At 43.3% G+C, this 19,542-nt stretch overlaps 1 protein-coding gene across 4 annotated transcripts in view; it reads left to right on the top strand.

Moving 5' to 3' along the window:
- LOC147710112 (E3 ubiquitin-protein ligase TRIM39-like) overlaps nt 1-19,542 on the top strand; it is a 413,790-nt gene that overhangs the window by 201,266 nt on the left and 192,982 nt on the right. For 2 of the 4 annotated variants that reach the window (XM_086920810.1, XM_086920813.1), the window contains exons 9-10: nt 4,986-5,006; nt 14,993-15,055. In XM_086920810.1, coding sequence (XP_086776936.1) covers nt 4,986-5,006; nt 14,993-15,055 — 84 coding nt within the window. The remainder of the gene's footprint in view (nt 1-4,985; nt 5,007-14,992; nt 15,056-19,542) is intronic. The other 2 variants (XM_086920812.1, XM_086920811.1) reach the window with 1 other exon arrangement.

Raw genomic sequence — 19,542 nt, 5'->3', positions numbered from 1 at the left:
TTGTGATCCATTTAATTGCGACATGTATCCTACATGAATGCTCCACCATCAAGGTGCACTGAAGTATCATTCTAGTCACTGTCAATAAAATATACAGCTGTGAGTGCCTTTGTTGAGCAAAGATAGAATGAAGTATCAGCAATAGCTTTAATAAAAAGACTCTGACGATGAACAAGGTGTCATTCGTAGAGATATTTGACAAAGGTCCGGGCTCACCATTTCGAATTGACAGTTCCATTGAGGAGTAGAGTCAGTACTGATTTCCATAAGGTGGGCCTCCAAGCTGTTCCTCGCTGATAAGGCGATAAGTGGTGATAAGTGTAGAGTTGTTTGTGTTTCCTTCTGGAAGATGCCTTACCATGTGGTTTGGCATGGACTGTTCCAATGAGGAGCTGTGTCAGTACAGATTTGTCTACGTTTCAGAGTGCCAAAGTGGGTGAAAAACCGGGGTGGTGAGCAAAAGAATGATGGATTTAACCCAGATCCTTGTGACAGGGGGTGAATATTTCATTGTCCAGCATTCTGTCCATCAATTGTTTATCTTTCATATGTCGTCCTAAGTGGGAAGGGTATGCCCTGACAATGGTTCCCGTGCTCAATACACCACTGGATTCAAGCTAGCTTGGCTGATGAAGTGTGATGCCCTGAAACCGGTCCCAGGATGCTTGTTTCCAGTCCAGGGAGGACCTAACTTGGCAGTTCGGGTTGGACTGTTCCCACAACGAACAGGGTCAAGCATGATTTGCATATGGCTGGGTCGAAACTGGGGTGGTGTGGTGAGGAAAAGAATAATGGATTTAACCCGGATCCTTGTGACTGGGGGTGATGGTTTGCATTGTCCAGCATTCTGTCCATCAATTGTTTCATTTGCCTATGTCGCCCTCACTGGAAAGGGTATGCCCAGACGTGGGTCCTGTGCTCACTACACCACTGGATTCAAGCCTGATTTGCATATGGCTGGGTCCATACTAGGTTGGTGTGGTGAGCAAAAGAATGATGGATTTAACCCGGATCCTTGTGACTGGGGGTGAATGTTTGCATTGTCCAGCATTCTGTCCATCAATTGTTTCTTTTGCATATTGCCTTGTGGTTTGGCATGGACTGTTCCAATGAGGAGCTGTCAGTACAGATTTGTCTACGTTTCAGAGTGCCAAAGTGGGGGGGAAATGTTGGGTTAAAATTCGACCCCGAGCAGTTACCAATTGTTTGATCGGTGCCTGAAGCCCTGGCTTGGGGAACTGGAACCGAGTCAAAAGCGCTGTCTTCACCCACCTCTCATTGGGAATTTTTGGCTCGTTTCCAAGAAGGTGAATAGCTCCCTGGGGCATCCAGGGTGAAACTACTGGGTTGGCAGACACAAACATAGGTTAGGGATGTGGGAAATTATTCCTGTGCGACATTTACATCTTCTCCTCAAGGTTAGTGGCGACATTTGATATGTTATATTGTCATGTCCCTTAGGATAGTCCCATCATGTACATATGAATCATATACACTTTTTTTCCATCCATGCGATCATAACAGTTTTGTACAAGTGACCTTTTACCTAGTAGCTTGCTTCTGTCTCTTCGACACAGGGCTCTCGCTACAATATCATAATCCCTGTACCTGACGTACATAAACATGTCCCCAGGCTCAGCAGATTTATTCTGCACAATGGTCACCACTTTTTTCATCCATGACCAACAGCCAGCTGTGCATGATCACTTTGTTCAGGGAAGGATTAGCAAAGGATTAGCGGTTGTTTCCAAAACATATTGATCCTAGAAGAAATCCTGGATTGACCACTTTTGTATAAAAGACCCTCACTCCCCCATAGAAAGGAGAATTCCTGCCAGGTTGGACCGAGGTTCTGCAGGCTGATCCTGCAACAGGCAGAGACCTGACATCCCTTGTGGGGGGCTGTCCTCGACGCAGAGATGGGGCCCTTCATTCTAAACCATCAGGTATGGGGTTGTACTTCCCCGGGGGATTCTTGGCTCCAGTAAGATATATCCTAGCATTCACATACACATGATTCACCTATATATCGAGGATAGGTACATTTAGGTAGGCTATGCGTAAGAGGAGTGCACCAATGCTACTGTTGTATATATTCATCTTATTAGCACTATGGTAGAAATGTATTTACTGTTTACGATATTAGTGCTCGCAATTACTTTTGTCTGCTCCTGTCTTTTGATTGTCGCAGCAAATATGTCTCACACTAGACTAACGTTCGACCAGTAAATAATTATCGAAAGCATTCTATTTGCCATTCTCAGCTCTGTCTAATCTTAGCGCTTGGACGCCCCTGGGCAGCAACCGCGCTTAACAAATCGAAAAATAATAATAATAATAATATATCTGAGAAAAGTAAGCACGAGTGACTGAGCGAAAGATATCATATTTTTTTCCACGATGCTTGAGGAATCGGGGTTATCATGTTCAGTGGTTGACAGAAACTACCTACGCCACTGTATAATACAGGGGGGTGGTAGTGGCACTGTAGAGCTATCTGGTCTAATGGCTGACTCATCCTGTGGGGGTGTCCAGAGTCAGTCTGAAGGGAGTTACCCAATTAGGGCCACCCAGGTCACTCACAACCTTCACTAGCCTTCCATAAATGAAGAGTCGATGATGCAGTAGAGAATATAAAAAAACTAGTTTATTCACTTCGGTGGAGTTCAGTCAGACCAACCTCCTATGATGGCTGGTGAGGAACTAACTCGAACAAGCATAAAGTTACATTATGTACGATACAAAGTCCACAAAGACACTCCTACCATAGAAAAACACTGGCAGGTGTCGTAATACAATGGGGGTACAAAGCATAAGTTTCAATTTAGCAGCCTGGCACCGGTTGTCTACATTTTAAGGTCGTCTGGCTCATACGCCCTTCTAGATAGATAGGAGAAGGCCTCGATCGCAGAGGAAAGGCATGCGCTAATGAGCAGATGTGGGCATTGGAGAAACAAAACTTAGCAAGGATCATTTCTCGTAAATGAACAAACAGCAGTTTCGAATGTGTAAGTAACAGTTTCGATTGTAGCAGGACATGGCGCCTAACTAAAATGGCGGCACATAACTAATGCAATTATTTGTATTTGCTAAATTCATTGCACACATAATACCTGAATACATAGTTTAGCCATATAATGCTAATCATAATGTTGAGTAGAACACGAGTATGAGGAACAAAAGAACAATTCAATTCTATCTGACCCTCCTTAAAGCATTATATGCTAAAACAACTTTATTCGCGCTATCAGGTAAGGAATGTATGACATTACAACGCATATATTTACAATGCATGCCTTTACAACGCAGTTTTTACATCGCAACATCCTTACAACGCATACATTTACATCGCATGCCACTACAACTATTTTTTATAAACTACATTTACAACATATTCCATTACATCGCATTATACCTTTACAACGCATACCATTGCATTGCATTTAAGGTAAGTGTTGAATAGTGTAGGGGTACAAATTACAATTCTATCTCCAGGAGGTGCAACTGTAGGGTAACGATTGAATAGTGAAGGGGAAAAAATTACTATTCTAACTCCAGGGGGTGCAACAGTAGGGTAAGTGTTGGATAGTGTAGGGGTACTATGCATTGTTATGGTATGCGTTGTAATGCCATGCAATTTAATGCCTGCGTTGTAGTGACATGCGGTGTAGTGACATGCAATGTAATAGCTGGGTTGTAGTGACATGCGTTGTAAAGGTTGTTGCGATGTAATGACTGCGTTGTAAACGTAGTGCAATGTAATGACTGCGTTGTAACGGTTGTTTTACCTTATGTAAGGGTCTTTACAATACTAGAAACCTAAAATCAATTTGAATATATGAACTGTAACATATTGAATATGAATACATGTGGAGATATAACTGAGTGAGAGGAAGGGACAACACTAGTCATCAGCTGAGGGGACAAAATCAGAAACAGAGCCTGCAAGCTGGAACTAAAAACTCCCTCATCTACTTGCATAAGGGTATCAAGCTCCTGCTGAAGCATTATTTTTGTATTTGTATCATGAATCGAACTCTGTTTGGGCAGTAGCAGAGTGGCACAATAGGAGCTACATAGGGGCAAACACTGTATCAGAACACAGCAACATATTAGAAAAACAATGAAATATGACCTTTTCTAATATCCATCCCCACCCATCAAATAAGGACCAATTACCGCTCTCCATGCCTTTTACGTTCTCTAAAATGTCTAAAATATGTTGAGTAATATTTTTCTCCATATTGATAATTCCGACTACATATTGATCTCCTATTACAGCGCATGCTCCACCATTCCTGGCTAGAATGAAATCAACAGCATATCTTGTTTGTTCAGAGTATATACGCTTGCTTTCTAACTGAATAGTGATGTCTCGCAAAGCTGCCACTGTGGTGTTAGACAATATTTGCAGCTCGCATCCAAAGTATTCTCAGGACTTTTCACCTCTAGCCATGGACGTCATTCCCAAAGTAAAAAGGGATGACAAAACATATCCAAATGTTACTTCAAATTATTGATCTCTATATCATCAACTTCCTCACAGAACTCTTTAGTCAATGTTTTATCATCCAACGAGTATTAGTCTGGGAACTTTTATATTTGCAAGGCACACCCAGGGGCAACACCATTCCCAAAGCTACATCATCGGTACCATTATGAATATCGGAGCATGTGCTATTTGATAAAAAGAAAAACCCAGGTCTTTGATAAATCTGTCTTGGTCGCATTTGATCAAGTGCAGAGATAGAACCTTTGCAAACCGACGTGATCCCAACTTTACTCTTTGAAATGAAGTATTGCATGCTGTAGGCTCCATTGAAGATCACAACCAAGCTAATAAACTTACAAGCATACAAGTTGGGTCAGTGTGGGTTGGAGAGAGTGAGCTGAGTAGGATTGATGGGTTGTTTAAGCTCTAGGAATACAGGTAAGAATTGATTACAATTGTTTAGGATCTAATACAAATTGTTTTTTTATTACAGCAATAATACCTGTAGAACTGAGTAAGATAATTCATTATAATATATTTTTGTATTTATCTAATTTCCTATTGTTTTATTTGGTTTCACAAACTAAGTTTTCTTACATGAAAACCTATGCAAGTGAGTAAACCTGATTCATGTTGATAGTACCAAACTTCACATCTTTTTTGTAGCCTTCCTGAAAGTGGTTAAGACATTGACTTTGGGTCATGCTGAGCCATTTGTGGGATTATGATCACCGCGGTCTTGCTGATTCACAGGACAGGGTGTGATACCATTGGGTCAAACTGACCCACAGGCAGAAAGTAAAACACCCTGAGGTTATACTGAGCAGATAGAGTCTACAGAGCCTTTACAGAGACTATGACTTTGACAGCATGGGCGCATCCTGAATCATGGGTGAGGTTAGGATAATGAGAGGTCACAATGTCACAAGGAGGGACTAAGACAACAGGGGAGTCATAGCAGGTCATGGGACGGGCTATATTAAAGGCCATACCAAACTACGGGAAAGCCTTTGATACTCTATAGTTACACTCAACTACAGTGAGAGGGATGAGAACATGGGGTTATACTAAGACATGGGAGGGGCTCTGATAAACCGGAGTCCCATTACAGTGACACATGTGGTTGCAAAGCATCATGTTTCAAGGTATTGATTTTAAATTTCCAGTATAACATCATGTATTAAATTGAAAAATGTGAATTGTAGCCTTTCAGGCAACGTACTTGAAATAATGGGCAGTGATTGTTTACAATCATGTAAAACTGCAATTTCATATCATGTATTGAACTTTATCAGTGTTGCATATCCATATCTCATATTACAAAAATACCAGCCTTTCCCTTCTTTCCATGGTTCTAAAGGTTCTGTGTCAAGCAATGTAATTCGATATGGGTTTTGTTACTGTTACCACACGCAATTCTGACATCAAGATGGGGCTACAATGTATAAAATGTCTTTGGTCTTTTTTTAGAGCAGCCCTTTTAGATAGCAGGAATTGGCTATCCTTCCACAGTCGACTTAATGGCAATTAAATCATCAGAACTTTCTGTCTAGATCAAGTCTTCCCAACATTTTTCAGGAGTATCACCCAGTGACATAGCTCGCACTTTTGCCGCCTGGGGCGATCTCAGAGTTTGCCGCCCAGGGACCGATGACGAGTGGGGGGGAGGCGACAGATGACAGAGGGGACGACAACAAGGGAGAAAAAACATACCTTATGCTCGCAGCCGTTCCCAAAAAAGTGCTGCCCCCCAGCTAAGCCACTAGTATTACCTGCTTCTGCCATGTTTGATTGGATTCCTGACCATTCCAGCAACTCAAACCTGCCTGGAGAGGCAAGCTTTTCAGTTTGATCAGGTAGTTTTCACTATTTTATGATATACTCTGAAAATTTGATTATGCCACCATAATTTTCCTGTTTCGACAACTGAGTGATGTGACAAACTGTCCAGTGTTCTGTTGTATGCATGACCACTGCCTGTCCTGGTGCTTACTGTATTCATCTGCATATAATTTCTGCCACTAAACTTCATACTCAGTCTTGTGCTGGAAGTCTAAACCTATTTTCACTTTTGGACTCACAAGTTGATCTACATATTTCTTACTTGGATCTCTTAGTTGTTTTTTCCCTTCATATTTAATCGCAACTCTTGCAGGTTTTCATATTGCATGATCATCTTATGCCTCTCAGACTGAGGGCCTGATTATGACTTTGGCGGTGTGGGAGTGGGCCGCCACGCCACCACCCCGCTCCTACACCACCAAAGTCTCCTCCTGGTCTGGTGGGCAGTGCTTTGGTGGTTCCACGGCCGTGCCGTGCTAAGGCTCATATGTGAACCATGGGATCGCCAATTCCGTTCCTGCACGGCATGTTTTGCATGCACACAGGGGGGTATGACATGTACCCATTCCCCACTCCTACACCACCAAAGTCTCCTCCTGGTGTGGTGGGCAGTGCTTTGGTGGTTCCACGGCCGTGCCGTGCTAAGGCTCATATGTGAGCCGTGAAGGCACCAAAGCCTGTTCCCGCATGGCATGTGTTGCATGCACTTGGGCCCCCCTGCATGTACCCCATGGCCCTGAGGCAACAGGACCCCCTTAGTTTCCTCACCACCACATTTTTCATGGCAGGCTCACCGCCATGAAAACGGTGGCAGTGAAAAAACTCAGAATAAGCTTGAGGGTGCCACATCAGCACACCCAGCATATTGCAGGGCCAGACTGCAGCGCCACCTCTGAGGGATCACGGATCCCCGGTGGGTACATCGGTCCTATGGCCGTAGGACTGCCGCACTTGTAATGCACTAATCAGACTCCCAGTGCGGCGGTTCTCGCCACACCACCATGAGTTTGGCGCCCCGATGGACCGCAAACTCGTAATCAGCCCTTGAGTTTTAATGTTCATACATTTCCTGATGTGACCACATATAAATGTTTGGAAGCTTGCCAAACTGTAGTGAGTGACACACGGTCTCTTTGTAGATGTTATTCCAACTCCGAGAAATTCTCATTGTATGTATTGCTATTTAGGACATATTTGAACATCTGTGTTGTTGGACAGATAGTCAAGAGATTTTCCCCAGACAATGAAACCAGCGGATGACCAGGGGTAATGTTGTGTGAGTTTGTGACTGTGAGTTCTAAATGGAAGGTGTGGCAATGTCCTCTCTGGCGTATGGGTGGATTGAACAGCGAATATATACATACAGTTCAGTGATTTTAGTATCACGTTCTCTTCACACCTAGGTATCCCAGCATTTGCGTGACAGTGTGCCTGCTTTTAAGGTCCACCCCCTCGTCTTATTATTGGTGCAAACATGGGGAGGGTTCATTATGAAGTTAAAATCACAAAAGGGCAAGGCCCAGATTTGCTAAGCCCGTATTTTGCCATTGCGTCTTGCAAGGCAGCGCATGGCTTAAGTGATATATAGTTAAGCCAGAATAACGCAAAGCAACGCAAATCACGTCTTGCATTACCATGCATTGGGAAGGCCTGCCATTGGTGGAGTATGGGTGTCTCTGCGGCAGGGAGGCGTGCCATTGGTGGAGTGTGGGTGTCTCTGCAGCAGGGAGGCCTGCCATTGGTGGAGTGTGGGTGTCTCTGCGGCAGGGAGGCGTGCCATTGGTGGAGTGTGGGTGTCTCTGCGGCAGGGAGGCGTGCCATTGGTGGAGTGTGGGTGTTACCACGCATTCGGTTTCAAAAAAGAGAGGGTACCCCACTTTCACCAGGGAACAGGGTAGGAAGACAGAAAGTCAAAGGGGGAATCCCTGGAGTCTACTTGTTCACCTCTGCCCTCAGCCCTGTCTTGTCAGGGAAGAAGGACCTTTAGTGCACTGTATATCAGGTAATATAAAAAGGCTTCCACAAAGAAATATAATCGTTAACAATCTAATTTTATTAAAAACCAATGTCTAGTCAGTAAAAAAACAAGGCAAATTCATACAAATCATTACAATGCAGTTTAAAATCCAAGGAATGTACCTTGAAGGGATCATACATAAATAAAAACAATGTTACACAAACACAATAATAAAATGCACAGCTAATAGAGACATATCAAGAACATATTGGCAATTTAAGGACAAAAGACAAAACTACATATCATGACAAAAACCCCTTGTATCACTGTGGCTCACAGATATCTCTGCCACAAAATTATCCTAGATCCAACGGCCTAAACCACTTAGACTCATGTAAACATTAGTGATAATGTTGGATATCCATCTAAAGTTTACCAGGCCGTGACTGCATTCTTTTTGTCAAAAAAACAGTGCGTCGACGCGTTTCGGTGCAGTACAGTTGATTATGTGGCACCTTCCTCAGGACTTTTCTTGCTGGGGTTTCAAGAAGCGGTTAGTTACACCGTATCTGTAGATATATGGGAAGAAACGTATGGAGTCATTTATCGTACATGGTACCAGTTTCTCTTTATTCAGTCTATCTTGACTCCTGTCTTAGACACGCATTCGCCCATGGATTCTGGTGTATTCCCAGATTTACTAAGGGTAGTAAACCTGGGAATGCATCAAAATGCTGCTCCATCAGAATAACGGCGTAACAAAGAGAAATATGTTCATTTCTCCTCAGTATGTTCTTTTGTTGCACGTGCTGCGTTCTGCTGCACACTTAGAAGGAGCAAAATGACTTTGAGGATTTTTTTGGTGAACAAAGATTCCTGCACAAAAAAGCGATCCTCCCTGTAACACAGACACCCTTGCACCATGGCGCAAGAGTGCCTGTGTTGGCACTCGCCAGCACAGAGAGAGCAAGAAGGCGACATATTCAAGTACATACGACACATTCCTGCTCTCTCCATTTGACGCAGCGCAGTAATCGTCGTGCAGCGGTGCGTTGTTTCAAATGTTAGTAAATCTGGCCCAAGAGCAGAGTTTTGAGAAAAAGAATCTCTGGCCTCATCTGTTGTATTTCTGCTGATATTGAGACACAAATAGAGTAGATAGCCGCTTCAGTGGTTCCTCTTTCTGCATTGTTTGTAAAAATCATCAGGTCTGAGATTATATGGAAGGCCGTTTTAGGAAAAGTGCTTAGGAATGAAAACTGTTTGAGTGCTACTTTAGGAATGAAGGTGGTGGGTTGTCTTCTTCCCTTGCTTAATACACATTTTAGAGAATTGTAGGTGGTAAAGTACACCACTATTTTGTTATAGTACCCTATATTAAAGCTTATTATTAATTCAAAGCTTCATTTAAGATTTGGACCTCTTACGAGGCCCACAAGAGAAAATTGCAGCATTTCATGTACACATAACAGTTTAGTACAAAAATAAATAAACATTTTCAAAATCTAAAAAAATGTTGACCAATTATCTCCTTCATAGGACACAGTAACAAATGACCAGCTCATGCCTCCATTCGAACATTATACTTAAAAAACAACAGCCTCAAGGATTGGCGATGCTGGGACGTCAAAACAAATAATACATGATTGAAGTCTTGAATTTCCATGCTACCAACATTTTAAAGATTTATCCTTGGTCAGAAAGGTAGACCAGTGCACTGTTAGGATTTTTAAAGGAAGCAGGTTTAAATGTAACAATTTCCAAAAATGTGTCATCAAAGTTCCAAAGTAAATACCACTGTAGTTCTCGTAACCAGCAAGAAGCAAATTTTACATCAAATGTAACATCTAGACTTTGACTTAAGATCCTGAAAGAATGCTTTAAAAAGCTTTTAAACTGAATGTTAGAAATGAGATTCCTGGTTTCCTGAGGTGTGCACCCAGGCCATGCAGGAACCACCAGTCTAGTCAGGGTAAGCTGAGTACACACTGAAAGATAACCTGCACTCACTCTCTGGTAGTTAGGCAATGAGAAGTCAGGCTTATCTGAAGAGGCAATGTGTAAAAATGTTTTGCAATACACACACACAGTAACACAATTGATACACCACAAAAAGGCTCCACACAGGTTTAGAAACATAGACTATTATATCCTGAACAAAACAAGACCAAGACAACACAAATTCAATAAATAGAACATGAGACATTCATTTAAAAAGTATAAATGCAATAAAGTGTATCGAAGCAAATTGCAGGTTACTTTAGGTCACACTGGACCGGGACAGAGTCAAAGTATGGGCTGACTGCACTGCAGTGCAGGCTAGCTACAGGATCCACGCAGGCCCCGGTAAACAATGTACCTTTCCTGTTTGCAAGTACGAGATGCATCGTGAGATGCGGGGTGGAGGGGTCGAGCAATTGGTCACTATCGGGCCCACAGGGGAGGCGACGCGCGGATTCCACAGATGAGAACCTGCACCAACGTTGCATTTTTTTTTTTTTTTTGTATGTTCTTATATAGCGCTCGACTACCCGGAGGCATCTCGGCGCTTGCCTTGGGAACCCGTCCTGGCTTTTCCCTGTGAGATAGCCCCTAACAGGCATCCCCAAGGTGAAAGCCAGGCATCCCGCCGCGGGGGGCCGTTGTGGAGATTAAGCAAGCTTAATGCCCAGAGTTGCAGAGTGTGAACCCATGATTAGGTTAGGCACCGAAGTGAGAATTATCGAGTCCGTGGACATTTGCGCTCATGGTTCCATTGGAGCGATGCACTAGGTTTCTCAACGCAGTCAAGGATGCGTTGATCTTCTGAGCTGCTGGCAGTGATGCAAAATTGTGATACGTCCTGCTCTCAATATGTCGTATTGGTTCAGAGAGTGATTCACTGATTCTACTCTTTCAACCGGGTTGATATGCCGGTTCTGTTACACATAGACAGGAGATGCGTCAAAATCAATGTTGCAAGCATCTGGGCCTTGTTGCAGTGAACCAGGCACAGGAGCAGGGGTGGACGCTTTGATTTTCTTGAGTCTCAAACAACAGGAGGCAAGCAAACAAGCCCTTGGAGAACACTTGGAGGAAAAGTTACAGTCCTGCTCTCCTTCCAGCACAGGCAGAGATTTGCAGGCAAAACAATAGAAAGACTGGCCTTCCAGGTCAGCAGTTCAAGGATGAGTCCTTTAAGCAGTATAGCAGTCCTTGTGGCAACATGCAGTTGTAGTTCCAGAAGTGTCTGTTTTGAAGAGGTCAGAGACCCAGCACTTATACCCAAAAGTGCCTTTGAAGCAGAGGTCCATATCTGTGGGGGTCATTTTTGAGGAGTTCCTTTGTGTGAGGATATGACACAACTCATTGACGTCCTCCTGCCCAGTAAGACCCATCAGTATGCAGATGAATGAAGATACAGCTGAGTGTCCTGTGTTTGTGGCTGTCTTGACGGAATGCACAAAGTGTGGCTGTCACCCACCCCAGACATGCATTGGAGACAGGCTATAATGCACACAAGAGGAATAGAGCCGAGAAATGTCATTCCTGAACTAGAAAAATCAAATCCCACTTTACCAGCAAAGTAGATTTGTTTATTACAAATCCAATGATATGAAACCTAAAGCAGCTACCGCTATGAAATCAAGAATTACAGCTTAAAAGTGTATTAAGGATTTCTCAATGTTAACCCATGAAAGGAGAAGGCCTCACAGTAGTGAAAAACTAATTTAGGTGTTTGTCACTACCAGGATATGTAACACACACAGGCATTTGTCGTATCTTTTACATCGAACCCTGCCCTTAGGGCCACTTTGGGTGGACCTATATGTAATAAAAGGGGAGTTTAAGGCTCGGCAAGTAGTTATAAATGCCAGGTCGAAGTAACAGTAAACTTCACACACAGGCCCTGTAACGGCAGGCATGAGACAGGTTTAAAAGGCTACTTATGAGGGTGGCACAATCAGTGCTGCAGGCCCACTAGTTGCAATTGAAATACGGGCCCTGGGTATGTTGTATACCACTTTATAAGGGACTTACCAGTAAATCAAATATGCCAATTAGGTATACACCTATGTCACCATGATTAGGGGAGAAGCACATGCACTTTAGTACTGATTAGCATTGGTAAAGTGCTTGGAGTCCCAAAGCCATCAAAAGGAGAATCAGCAAAACAGGAGGTAAAAGGTAAAACGTCTGGGGAAACACCACCCTAAGGATGTCCGGTCAAACACAGACCAATGAAAAATGAGCAGAAAAGTTCCTTATTTAACTGAAACAGTTTTAAAGCATGATAAAAATTCCTATAAAATAGTGATTTTTCTTTTTTCATATCAAAACTTTCATTGCACTTAAAACCCCTTAATGAATTCCCCCCACCCTTCATCAGCCAAGATCCCCATCAGAACACACCGGCCAGACCATGAAGAGGCACATGCACCAAGATTATTAATCCAAACTCTTATTTTAGTGCATGTGTCTCTGCTAGGGTGTTACAATTGTACATCTTCCTCATAATTTGGCCTTCCATTTTCTCTTAATAATACCACTTCACAATATTGATTGTCTCTATAGTATACAACAGGGTGGAGGGGATATTTATCCGATAGAACAAAAGTAGTTGCACAAAATGTCTATGACCCACAGCGTTCTACTTAGTCCATTGGTATGAAATAAAGCCTTGGTAGGGCTATGGCATATATGATCCTTATTATTAAAGGAACTGGACATAATTTTTCCCACATAGATTTCAACTATTCCAGCATCTCCCTACCAGGTTCCCAGCAGTAGATCTGTGACTTCCAGGTGTATTACCCTTAAAAATCAAAACTTTACTTTTAGACACATTGATTTTCACAAAGTGAGGATCAACAAACTGCTGTAAAAATGACAATTGATTTCTGAGCCCCTTTGGTGTTAAGTCGCGATTGACGGTCTCGTCTGTATAGAACAGACACGGAAAGTAGCATCCCTCAATTCTTGGTGGGTCTCCCTTGATGCTATCTAGGTGTTCTGGAAGATCAGAAATGTATATATAGGGCAAACCATAGCAGCCAGGTTTGGTTGACACCATTTTGAGTGGGGATTATAGATGACAAACCTTGGTCACCTCCTAATAGCACTTATCACCAAGTAGCGGAATGAAAAGCAATGATGAATCTATGCAGTTTTTTTCATCATGTTGGGTGATCTCCTCTATCGAACCCCGTGACAAAATCTATTTAAGCTGCATAGACGTGGAGGCAATGAATAATAGCGTACTTTTCCGCAATTATTTGCAACATTGAGATGTGTCTGAAGTGCAGTGATTTTTGTTCTAAAACCAGCTTGTTTACTTAAAGTAAAGTAAAGTATATCTGATGTTATTGCACGCAGGGATTCTTTTAGCTTTTGGATACAATTGGATCTTCCATTGGACTTTTCAGAGATTAAACCAAAAGTGGATCAAGGGATAATAAAACAGCCAGTATTAGATTCATGGGTAAAATTAGCAGGGGTATCATTTTCACTTCTACCATTTACTACTCCTCATTTTGTAATCGATCCAGAAGTTTAGGACCTCTTTTATCTGTTTGTATGGTTGTAGGAACAATAGCAGGGGTAATTTTTTATTCTGCTTCTTTTTAAATATTTGTAAATACCCTAAGAGCATGATTTGATACTTTGGCATCAATATCGTCAAGTAATATTACATATTGACAATCTTACTGTTTCAAGATCTCAGTTACAATGAGTGTTTCAATAATAAACTGCACATTGGAGGAATCGGGGGGATATATATGTTCACAAGTAAAACTGTCTCCTAAAGATGCACTCACCTTCATGTGAATTTTTATTGCCTTGATTGGGTTGGCGGCATGAGTAAAAGAACTGTGCGACCAGCTTTAATTGTTACTCATGAGTATAATCACACCCACCCTCCCCCTAGCATGCCCCTCCTATAGGTAGTTGCACTACAGCTCGGGACAAAATATCACTACTACTCAGTCTCCACAATTTTCCAGGTTTCCTCCATGCAAATGATGTCTGCGGCAAGACTATTTACACATTCTAGTTCATAACCATCGCTTCAGAGGCCTGCAGCATTCTATAGGAAACCACTTTTAGGCCATTATCAACTGCACCAGTGGCTCTTGGTCCCCAAGAACCGCCTAGAGTTGAAGGCATCTGCTAGCCATCTCTCCCTGCAATATAAAAACTATACAAAGCATCTAAAACATGTGGGAAAGTGAAAAGATGAAATGAACTTTACTTTCTGAGAACATTTTGTTTAAGATTTCTTTTAAGGCTGAAGGTATGCACCATCTGTGCCCAATCCACTTCTTATATCCAAATCTCACTCCATCGAAGTTGGCTATATTTTTCAACTTTGGCTTTTAGGCACTAGGTTTTATTAAAAAATTAAATTCATTACTCCAGTTTTACTCATTGGATTTTTGTTGTTTTGGTGACAAATAATTTAATAAAATGCTCTCCATTATTAGGTCGAATCCTAGCGGCAGCGCACATGCGCTGCAAGGCATGCTGAATTAGGGTATGCACTTGTCAAATTTGCGGGATTTTAACTTGAATCAGATCCAACAAAAGTCCTTATGATGCCAATTGTTTTGTTTTGTTTTGATATTAAGGTGGAGCCATGGCTTGAAATCAAATAACAGTTTTTGTCACACAAAAAAGTCTCTTGTTCAATATACTCTTCAGTTTTCTCTTTTATCTTTCAGATCCAGTGAGGGACCCCATGACATCTCCTGGGATACCCCTCGGAAAAACACAGGAGAAGCCAGGTAAGGAAACTCGTTTTTCTTTCCTTTTTTTTAGAGGAGAAGCCAGGTAAGGAAACTCGTTTTTCTTTCCTTGTTTTTAGAGGAGAAGCCAGGTAAGGAAACTTGTTTTTCTTTCCTTGTTTTTAGAACATGAAAACATTTGGCTTTATTGTGATCTAAATCACCCGTACCTATATAAAGCAGAAATCAAAAAATAACTTAGACCTGACAAGCCGATACCACACTTCCTGTCTTTGATACTTCCTCGGAATAACCCCCTATTGTATGAGGCGAAGAAAAGGAGGAGGGGGAAAAAAATAAAAGAAACGTCGGTTTTATTTTTTTCTCGGTCTTTTTAGAATTCACACCCCTTACCAAAACCAAGCAGTGATAAGATGATGGATGTGAGTCGGTTCCGAAATTCGAGGCGATAAGGGTGAATAAAGGCTAAATTAAGGATTTGAAGAAGCGAGAGCAGAGCTCTGTTTCAGAGCCCGTTTGCCTCCTTGCTTCGATCAAAGATACAGCCCCGTACCTGGCTTAGCCACGTTTCTCCAGAAGCGTGGCGGGCGTTGAGCCTGACGTGGGACGCTGCTCTGTGGCTGCGTATTTACCGTGTCTCTGCAGGCTGTCCCTGAACCGGGATCTCCGATTCTCTGTTACTCCAGTATCTTGTTTTCTTTCCCCAGGTCTGTCGAGGCTCCTTGTCGCAGAACGGTTCAAGCCTCTGGGATTTTCCAATCTCCCGCTACTCCTGAGGAAGTCCGTGGGTCTAGGCTGGGCTCTCGTTTTGTCGAGAGGCCCGTTATCATCTTTTTGTCTCTTCCGAGGGATTCTCCGATCAGGGTTCTCTCTAGCAACAACCCTTCTTCCCGCTCTGTGGGTTTAAAAACTCCTCCCTTCTTATTAATTGGCTGCACAGGTCTCCCATGAGGGTCCTTACTTCTGACGTCGAAGTCTGTAAAGTGACCACTCTGGAACTGGGTGATGTTCCAAGTATATGTTTATTCACAGACAACACACCAAAGCTTGTGTGTACAGGAACAGCCAAACGCCAACTGACAATAAACTGTGAACTGTCACATGGAATTCTCAGCTGTCAACATTCCAGCTGATTTGAACCAATATCGCGCAGGGGAAATGCATGCGCAAAGGAGGGTAAAGGAAAGAGAGAAAGGGTTAATACACAACACATCTCCTTCCATAAGGAGTAAACCAACAAAGACACGTTGCAATTCACAGTATACTAAAACACAGTACTAATAACAATCAAAGTCTTTGTATTTGCTGGGTTTACTCAGAACCCTGCCAAAGCTACTGGTGCTAGCCCTTACTTCACCAGCATCACCGATAGGGGCATTAGCTGGTGCTGCTACCAACGGTTCCTCTTCATATGGTAAGGAGCTTCCTGTCCCTTCATAGTGATGGTTGCTCTCCACATCTTCACGCTCAGGTTCGTCTTGTCCATTTTCTGAAGCACAGATGTCAAACGTGTCCTGGGATGCTGCGGAGCCCTCTGTGCTGAGGTCCCCGCGTTCGCCAATATATTCAATGGTCTCTTGGTTCTGTCGGACCTGGTTATCCAGAGCTCCAGATGATTTACCACTGCAATCTTTTTCTGGTTCAGATTCCTCTTCCTCTAGTATTGACCATTTGCAGTTGGACCCCTCTAGCACGGGTCTATGTTCAGCCCTTTCTCTTTGGTTAACTTCCCCTCCGCGGCAGACTGAAATTGCAGAGGCATGTCACACTCTACCATCACTGAGTAAGGCGGAAATACAAAAAACTTTCTTAACTTCCAAAGGCGCTGTAAACCTGTTTTCACCTTTGACAATGTGTCCACTTTTCTTTACTCTTACTCTGTTGCTCATATTGATACTAAACGCTTTACAATTCCTACTCTTGTCATATTTTCCTTTGTATGCAATTTGCGCCTCCATAATCCTTTTCCTGATAGTGTCCACCGACCATTCCTTTTCCTTTGCCGACTTGATCCAACCAATATTGTCTTTGGATATCGGGGTTCTACCTCTCATAACTTCAAATGGGCTCACCATTGTTTTCACTCCGGGAGTAATTCTGTACCCCCAAACCATTTTGTTAACCTCTTTCCTCCAACATTTTCCATTGTTGTTAGCTAGTTGGATGGTTTCTTTCATCCCCCTATTAAATCTTTCTACGGCCCCATTCCCGGCAGGGTGGTATACTGAGGTAGTTTTATGGGTGATTCCGTTCCTTTTCACACATTTTTTTAACGCATCTGAGGTGAATTGTCTTCCGTTATCGCTCACTATAGTCTTTGGAATTCCTTCTCTGATGAATAAGTCTTCCATGAATATAAGCACCTCACTAGTGTCCATTTTCTCACAAACCTTTACCTCTGGCCACTTAGACAGGTGATCTACCAACACCAGTACGTACACCACTTCATCCTGCCATTTAATGGGCCCCCTTACATCTACACCAATTCTTTCCCAAGGCATTTTTGGGCACTGCAAAGGCTGGAGCGGGGGTCGTAGAGTTGTCTGTGTATTATCAGAGTTCTCACATTCGATGCAGTTTCTTATAGCTCTTTCAATTTGTATGTCACATCTAGGCCACCAGTACCAACATTTTATTCTCTGTTTGGTTTTGTTTATTCCCAAATGTCCTTCATGGCATATTTTTATTATCCTTTCCCTAAGATTCTTCTGTGGTAAGACTTTTCCTTGTCTAAAAATGAGGTTGTCCTCCACTGATAACTCGTTTTTTAGTTCCCAAAATGCTCGTAACTCTGTCTCCATACGGTTTTTCCTCGGCCATCCATGTATGATGTGTTCTTTGACTCTTTGTAATTGTATATCACTAGAACACTCTTTTATCCACTCACTTTTTTTTATAGTTGGAAATTCCTCGCTGATACTGGCAACACACAGTTCTTCTTCTTGTGCCTCTTTTTGGTATTTTGTACTGGTAGTCTGCTAAGGAAATCCGCCACCACATTTTCGACTCCAGGTAGGTACTGTACTTCGTAATTATAATCCAACAGTCTTATGGATAGGCGTGCTAAAAGTGGTGATGCGTTGTACAACTTTTTCACCGTTAATATTTTAATTAAAGGCTTGTGATCACACCGCAGTATTATTTTTCCCCCCCAAATGTATTGTCGGAAGTGCTCTATTCCCCACATGCAAGCCAGTGCCTCTCTTTCAATTATAGAGCACCTTTCCTCTGTTGCGTTAAAGAGCGCGATGCAAATGCAATGGTAACTTCCTTTCCAGTGTTTTCTATTTGCGTGAGTACCGCACCAATTCCTTTTCCGCTAGCATCCGTAGTGATTACACAATCCAGATTGCCATCAAATCCCTGCAGAGGTGGTGCCTCACAAATTTCTTTTTTTAGTTGTTTAAAACTTTCTTCACATCCTTGTGTCCATTCATATTTGCTTTTTGTTGGACTTGGCCTTTTTCCCCCAAAACTTTTCGCTTTTGACCCCCTTACCTAGGATGTCTCCCCCATGGGATTAAACCTGTATAGGCCATGAGTGGTGTGAGACACCTTGTAGAAAATGTAAAATTACATGTCATAATGTGAGCACTTGTAAATATCCCCCATTTTGAAAATGTACCTGACTAAAATGCTCTGTGATTTTAAAATGGATGCCATGGCCCTGGGTAGTACCACCTGACTGCGTTAGGTTGGCGGTCTAGTTAATATTACCCAGCTACCCCTAGCTTTTGGAGGGAAAGCCTGGCACCCAGGGTGCTCACCCCCTCCCCTAGAACCAGATTAGGCCAGATTTGCCAACATTCTAGAAGGTCCTGGCACTGCCTGGGAGGAGGGTATAAATAGGGGGAAGTGTCACCAGAGAGTCAGTCAGCGCTGGGACAAGGAAGGGAGGGGGACCTGCTGTGAGGTGCCACCGCCACATGGGCCTGTGAGCTGGGCCCTGCACCCCTATAAACCCCCCCGCTGCTGTCCCCATGGGCCCCTGACAAGGGAGGACCCTTCATAGGTCCCTGACGCCGTGGGACCTTGAACTACGCCAGCGCTGAAGGAAAAAGGTGCCCAGAAGAGGAGGAATGCTGTGGGCTTGAACCCCCCAGGAGGTGAGGAGTGTGCCCCTGGGGCTGGCTGTGGAGCTGTTCGCCCCCCCCCCTCCGTGAGAAGCCTACTTGGAAGCCCTGGTTTGCCTACCTAAGCGCTGTAAATTCCAAGACTGTTGCTGCCCTGACCTGAACTGTCCTGCCTGGGAAGCGTTATAAGTATTCTGTTGGGCTAAGAGGGAGGAGCAGTGCGCTGTAAATAGCGTCATTTGCTGAGGAGAATCGCGCTGTGGCCTGAGGGCACTGTGAGGAGGATCGAGTGTGAGGAGCCTACCCTCGATTTGGCGCTGTCCGCCATTTAATTAATTAATTGAAAAGGGAGCCTACCCCTTGCACCGCCGATTTCACCGCCGCAGCCCGGCGCTGCGAGGAGTCCTTTCCCCGCTGTGTGGCGCATCGTTGCGGCGGCCCCCGGTGCCAGGA

Source organism: Lissotriton vulgaris, chromosome 5 (assembly GCF_964263255.1).
Source record: "Lissotriton vulgaris chromosome 5, aLisVul1.2, whole genome shotgun sequence".
Taxonomy (NCBI): Eukaryota; Metazoa; Chordata; class Amphibia; order Caudata; family Salamandridae; genus Lissotriton; species Lissotriton vulgaris.
This window is presented reverse-complemented; position numbering and strand designations above follow the sequence as displayed.